Source organism: Malania oleifera, chromosome 4, assembly GCF_029873635.1.
Source record: "Malania oleifera isolate guangnan ecotype guangnan chromosome 4, ASM2987363v1, whole genome shotgun sequence".
Lineage (NCBI taxonomy): Eukaryota > Viridiplantae > Streptophyta > Magnoliopsida > Santalales > Ximeniaceae > Malania > Malania oleifera.
The window spans coordinates 33,100,609-33,108,230 of record NC_080420.1 but is presented as its reverse complement, the minus strand read 5'-3'; the positions used below and the strand labels follow the sequence as shown (position 1 = coordinate 33,108,230).

Sequence of the window (7,622 nt, the reverse complement as noted above, 5' to 3'; positions counted from 1 at the left end):
TGTGCTGTTGGGCTGCATGTGCGGGGGAGTATTAAGGCCTAATATACATTGTTGGCCCACAACCTAAGAGCTAAAGCTTCTAGGTAAAGTAGTAATCTAACACTAACAATTTCTTGAATATCAAATTTAATCTTATTTCCCATATTGCTCCTTACGTTGTTGAAATTGCATTTCATATACTCGGTCTTATTTCTACTTACTCTAAAACCTTTAGACTCCAAAGCAGTTCTCCAAAGTTCTAAGTTTGATTCCACCCACTCCTTCTTTCATCAATCAATACAATATTATCTTCAAACAACATACACCAAACGATCTCATTTTAGATATTCCTAGCGAGTTCATCAATCACTTAAGCAAAATGATAAGGTAGAACCTTGATGTACACCTATTGTGATTAGATATTCTCTAGACTCTCCTCCTGCAATACCTATGCTAATCGTCACTCTATCATATATATCCTTAATGACCTCAGTATCTACTACATACTCTCTTCTGTTCTAAAACCCACCAAAATGACTTCCCTACATACTCTATCATAGCTTTCTCAAGGTCAATAAAACCCACATGCAAATTCCTTTTCTTTTCCCTAAAATTTTCTATTAATCTTCTTAAAAGATAAATTGCTTCTATTGTCGATCTCCCTGATACAAAACCAAATTGATTCTCTAAAACCCTCGTTTCTAGCATTATTCCTTACTCAATTGCCCTCTTCCACAGTTTCATCATATGACTCATAATCTCAATTCCACGATAGTTATTACAATTTTGAATATCACCTTTGTCATTGTATAAAGGTATTATCATCCTTCTCCTCCACTCCTCTAGAATTCTTATGGTTTTTACAATAGTGTTAAATAGATTAGTTAACCATATACTTCCGTTATCCAAACATTTCCAAACTTCAATTGGGATGTAATGGTCCCATAGATTTCCCACTTCTCATCTTTTTTAAAGTCATCTTCACTTCAGTGACTCTAATTTTGTGAATAAATCTCCTATGTTTAGTCTTTTCCTCATTTGACACTTCAAGGTTCAAGCTTTCAATTTTATTTTCATTAAACAACTTATTAAAGTATCTCTGCCACCTCTTTTTTATGTCTTCTTTAGTCAAAATATTATCATTCTCATCCTTTGTACATTTTACAATACCTAAATTTTTGCCTTTTCTCTAGCTCAAGCAAGTTTATATGTCTCTTTCTCCTTCTTTTGTATCTAATTTAGTATAGAAAGTATCATAAGCTACATGTTTAGCTTCACTTATGGCCTTTTTTTGCATTTTTCTTGCCTCTTTATACTTTTCAAGGTCTTCTATCTTTGCACAATTTTGCCATGTTTTATATCAGTTTCTTTTTGTCTTTACGGTTTTTTGGACATCTTGATCTCACAACCAACTTTCTTTACTTCTCAAGTATCTTCCTCTAGATTCACCTAAAATCTCTTTTGCTATCTTTTTAATAGAGCTACTGATTCACCTAAAATCTCTTTTGCTATCTTTTTAATAGAGCTACTCATCCCATTGCACGAAGTGTTTGAATCTACCTTATCCCCTATTGTCCAATCGCTCTCTTTTATCATTTTAATTTGGGATTTTACGACATTTTCTTGCTTCAAGCTCCACCACCTAGTCCTCTTGCATTGATTTATGTTCCTCTTTCTCTTACACTTTTTAGTATATAAATCTAATACTAGGACTCTATGTTGTCTAGTCAAACTTTCACCTTGGATAACTATACAATCCTTACAAGATAAACCACCCCACTTCTTAATTATGAGAAAATCCATTTGGCTTTTATTTTGCCCACTCTTGAAAGTTATTAAGTGTTATTCTCTTTTTATAAAGCATGTATTCATTATAACCAAATTGTACGACATGGAAAAATCTAAAATCGCATCATTGACCTCATTTTTATCTCCATATCCACAGCCTCCATGTGTTCACCCATAACCTATATTGTCCTTTCCAATGTGTCCATTCAAAACAGCCCCTACAACTGTTTTTTTCAAAAGCTAGTATCCCGTATATAATACCATTCATATCTTCTCAAAACTGTCTCTTAATATTCTCTACTAAGCCTAGTTGGAGAGCATATGCACTAATGACATTTATTTATCTCTAAGCCTAGGGCTATCTTGATTTTTATGATCTTATCACCTACCCTTTTAACATCTACTAATTATCTTTTAGGTATTTATCTATAATGATTCCCACCTTGTTTTTATGGTTTTCTTCACTAGTGTACCAATGGTTAAATCCTGATTTTCAATTTCTTTAGCTTTCTCCCCTTCCCATTTTGTCTGTTGAAGGCAAATTAAGTTAATTTTCCTTCTAATCATTGTATCAATTATCTCCATGCTTTTGACCATAACTGTCCCTATATTCCAAATTGCTAATCTGATTCTAGTTTCCGGAGCTAACTTCTTAACCCTGACCGATCTAGTAAGACCCAGTGCATTCCACAAAATTATACATGCCACAAGGGTAAGAGACTCATGATATAACCGCACAATAAACTTGAGATTTGCCTAGTATGTTTCAATAGGCCACATAAGAACACTATTTTGAAAATGAAATATGATGCTAAAATTAACCAATGAATAATCATACGGCAGTAAAATCATTATGCCATAGATCACTCAAGGTTAACAATCCAATAAAGAAAATATATCAAAATACATAAATTTAAATCACTCACGCAAACAGAACCTTACCATGTTACTGGAAACAGCAATAGTTGGTGAGAGCCTGATACAAAATTGCCTCGAATAGAAGGCATCGTTCTACAAGAAAAGTGAAGGGCATCAATACATTCAGTCTACACATGGTGTCATCGGAGAAACTAAAAGAATGACAACAGCACCTGGTACATGCAATATGACAAGTGCATTATTGAGAGTTAAATTTGTTAAGGACAAAAAATTACCAGGAGAAGGGGAATACCAGTTCCAAGGAGTCAGTTATAATATCTTTTTTTTCTCTGGCACTCACTGATAAAGCATTTAGGTAGACCTGCAAAACCATGTTGCTCATTAATAACATGGTGAAAAAAGTCAACAAAAGTGAGTATATACACTCAGATTAAACTCTAAAAATTTAATTTATTTTTTAAAAACAAAAAAAATCATTAGATAGAGAAAGAATAATCATGAGAAGAGACATCTCCTGAATGAAATTTGAGAACCCCCAGAGAAAACCAAAAAAGAAAATCAAAAAGTGTAAAGAGCAAACCAAGAAAATTAGCACATCCTAAGAAGAGAATGACAGTCGAGCTGAATATCCGAAAAAAAGAACTTCCCCTTGAAGTTTCCATTACCCACAGACCATAAAAAAGCCAGAAAATGAACCTTCTCCCACACCAAAAAATATGATAACTTCTTCCCTAAAAATATATGCAAGTTACATTCCTTCCACAAATCCCAAAAAACTGCAAATAAAGCTCAATTCCATAATGCAATTCCTTCCTTCTTCCTACCAAAAGCAACAAAAGATATTGCCAAAAACTCCTCCACTGCCCTAGGACAAACCCAACTTTCTCCAAAATGATTGAATAGCTTGCTCCAAACCTTTCATGCAAAATCACAATGCAAGGAAAGATGAGGAGCAAATTCTGAGCAATTAAAACAAAGCATGCATATATCTAGAGAGAGAGCCTTTAAAGACCTCCTAATCTACAAAAATTCATTAGAAATTTATCCTATTAGGCACAACCAACCAAAGAAATGCTTTGATTTTTTTGGGGGGGGGGGGGGGGGGGGATTGTTGTGTAAAAACCCCCAAACATGCACAGCGGAATATATATTTGTGAAAGGATCAAAACATAAATAATGCAGCAATCTGAATGGTGAATATAGAATAATTCCACAACCACAGCACTATAAAGAAAGCAATAACAAACTCCACCTTGGCGAACATACGCCCCTTAGGAGAAACTAGAAAAACATGAACCCGTTGCTCCACCTTGAACTTTGGAAAGTTAGGTTGGGACCGTCTCTCTTCTAGCACTTTGAGACAAACACCAAGTCCAAGCAACGCCGCTTGAACTTGCCGATGGCAGCTTCAGCTTCTACCATCAACCCCAATACAGTTGTAGATGCAACACCCAAAGACTTCACCCTAAGTTTCCAACAAGACCTTCCCACAACGGTTAACACAAAAGCTGCTACAAGTCTTATACCACCAAAGCCCCTTGCATAGTCTTCAACAAATCTCACAACTAACGGTCCATTCTGTTGCTTGCCGAAACACCCCATTATACAATCATGAGGGACCTTTGATATATCCCGGACATCACAGCCCGTCCTTGGATACCGAGCGGTAGACATTCCATATTGATTCTCCACAGAACCCCCTTGAGACGATAAACAAAGTCTCCCTGCGATTCTATCCACAAAGTCACCCTGAGATAATACAAATCTCCCTACAACCCTATCCATGCGAATCAGCAAACCAAGACCCTTCTTGGCCGTACCCAACACATTCATGTCAAAACCTTTCAATAGAGTCCCCAACTGATAAGCCCCAATCAAAGCTTTTCTAGCCAATAACATGTCATTCACACACAACAGAAACATCACTCCATTGCATCCTATCACCCTCTTCCACACTGGAAGCCTCACCAACTCACACATCTGGTACATATGCAATACTTCCATTTCCTCTATCATAATACTTATCCTTCTATTTTTCCCTTTTCCATGCATTGCAACTTCAAAAATAGTAGAAACCTTGCTTCTAGTAGTAACGAATTCATAAAACTCCAGAATATCAAATTTATATCTGAGTGGTGGTTTGATAATGCACATGGGCCCACTGTGATTCTGCTAGTCTCTTGATCAGAAACTCCCTGCAATATGAACATCTCTACCCTGAGTCTGTAGCTCCACCTGCATCACATGCCCATCCATACCGTTGACCTGAGATAGAACTCCCCGCATTTATGCCCTGAGTATCTAACTCCACCTAAATTACATGTTTGCTACTGTCGCAGTTTTCTGGCATTTGTTTCTCTTCCTTTACCTAAGTACGCTGCCTCATAGCTTTCTCACCAAAAGTCATGTCCTCGATCACCCTTTTGTTTGCCACAAGATCACCAAGCTTACACCCACCTTTCTTATAACCTAGAAAGATGTACTGTCTAGACATAACACCAAGCCTAGATCCTCCATCACTAAAATAGTGCATCAGTGGACATCCACTCACAACCAAGTAGTCTACTGCAAAACCTACCCACAATTCACCTACAAATCTCCCATCTAGCAAAACCTTTGGCGATTGGTCACACGAGAGACGTGTCATACTCATTGACTACACCAAGAGGTACCCTGCAAACCCTGCATATAACCTGCCCTGCTCACAAAACTCCTTGAACAAAACCAGCATACTCAGTCCCAATGTCTAACCTGAGGATCTCTTTCCTGGTCTGGTTCTCCACCTCAACCACAAGTTAAACCTAAGAAACACATCAGGTTTGTGTCACATGAGATAAACCACAACCTTTCGTGCTACACCCACGAAAATCATATGTCTACCCCGTGATGTCATCCTCACTGGTCCCCAAACATCTGAATACATGTACTCACCTATATGCCTTAACCGCATATGCCACAGAATATCTTACTCAGATTCTACAGTTGCAGCTCCACCTACAACCGTAACACCCTGCAGTGCATAGATATTTCCCGCTACCTTTTCTCCTTTCATCACCATCGAGTCACCTTCACACACTTTCATTTCTCCACTTTCAAACTCATAGCTATATCCGTTACAGTCCAAAGTACCCAATGAAATGAGACATTCTTCCTTAGACCCAATACATACCTTACATCACACATGGTTCTTACAACACCATCATACATTTTCATTTTGACATTTCCAATACCAAATATTTTGCATGAAATATCATTTCCCATCAAAATACAACCAGCATTAACTAACCTGTAGGTGTCAAACCATTTTCTAGGATAAGAGCATCCGGTATCTAGGATCCAAGAATCATCCATGAGGCACTCTGAACTCGATGAAACGCATAGCATATCCCCATCACTGCATTTTGAATCTTCCTTCACTACACTTGCAGATTTTGACGAACCCTTAGACATATATCTGCTTTTCAGTTTATGCCAAACTGATGCCGTAGAATCCTCATCCATGACGTGATACAACACATCATTAGCCAAACAAAGTCAGATGATTGATACATCCGTTGCCCCCAATTCATTCCATGTTGCTCTATCCATACTATCCGGTTGAATTTTGTATAAAACTTTCACCATGCCTTACTGCACCAAAAGATCCTTCACCCTTCTGTGGCACAAATCGAAATTCTTGGTTTCATCAAACTTGACAACGTCAAATTTTGTAGACGAAGATGCGGAGGCCATTACAACAAAACTCTGATACAAAGTGTTGTGTAAAAACCCTCAAACATGCACAGCAGAATATATAATTATGAAAAGATCAATAATAAACAATGCAGCAATCTAAATGGTTAATACACAATAATTACACAACCACAGCAATATAAAGAAAGCAATAACAAGAACAATGACAACAGGAATTACGTGGTTCAGCAATGCCTACATCCACGGGAGCAGATGGCAAGAATTCACTATCTCCTTGTCCAAATTACATGAACAATACATGAATCCTCTCAAGAATACTCTCGATCAACCATTGGCACCCTTGGCACACAAAAGGCACAAAAGCACACCATATACAATGTATTCTCTTTATATATAAGCCTCCTCAGAAGTTTCCCCCCCGAGACCCAACCAAAATAACGTCCAAATTATTCAAAATTCAAAATCTACGCATGTTGTTCCAAGTCAAACCGTCGACGATTTCAAGAAAACCGTTGACGGTTTCAAACGGGATTGAAATCCTGCCCCAATTGCACTGCTGCACTCTGATTTCCTTCATGCTTTCTCTTAGTGTGTGAGACATAATTCACAACAGGGATTTTGGCCATTCAAATAGTTTTGTAGAGTGGAAACAATACACATATGCATAACAATAAAATATTTTCAAAGCCTTCCTGTGATTTACATATCTTCGGAAGTGGGGACAATGCTTTGGCTAGTGGCTATAAAGGGTTGGAGTTCAACGTTGGTTTTTCGCCCTTCTTACTTTTAGAAGGTTTTCATTTTTGTGGTTTTTGTTTGTTTGCCTTAATTAGGGCATTGGACAAAGGGCCAAGCATCTAGGAAAGGATTTATTTTCATGAGTTCTGAGCGCTTCAACGTGATTTTTGGTTCGCAAATTTTTATATACTATTTCATTAAAGAAAGGGAATTATAGAAGAATAATCAGCATGGCTTTCACCATTGCAACAAACCAAAAGCCATTTATCATTTGGGTGGGCCACTAACTCACAATTGCTCAAAATTGAGGAGATGTACGGCAGGAAACTGTTTATTTTCACATTGCTGGAGATTGAATATAATGAGGTAAGGCAACGATTGCATGAGTTCAGACACAAAAAAATCTGAATACCCATGGGTTAAAATGCTCAGAGCTCTAGGAGGCTTTTTAATTATGCAATTTGTGTCAAAAAAATTTCGACATCAATTTATGTTGAGAGATTCTTACATGCAGATGAGGGGGTGAGCAGGGGTTCATCCTTGAG

The 7,622-nt window shown here is 37.4% G+C and overlaps 1 protein-coding gene across 4 annotated transcripts in view; it reads right to left on the bottom strand.

Moving 5' to 3' along the window:
* LOC131154364 (protein PHYLLO, chloroplastic) overlaps positions 1 to 7,622 on the bottom strand; it is a 150,926-nt gene that overhangs the window by 102,410 nt on the left and 40,894 nt on the right. For 3 of the 4 annotated variants that reach the window (XM_058107076.1, XM_058107077.1, XM_058107079.1), the window contains 2 exons: positions 2,939 to 3,007; positions 2,710 to 2,778 (listed from right to left, as the gene is read on the bottom strand). In XM_058107076.1, the coding sequence (XP_057963059.1) occupies positions 2,710 to 2,778; positions 2,939 to 3,007 (138 nt within the window). Of the gene's footprint in view, positions 1 to 2,709; positions 2,779 to 2,921; positions 3,008 to 7,622 lie in introns of those variants that run through there. The other variant, XM_058107080.1, reaches the window with a different exon arrangement.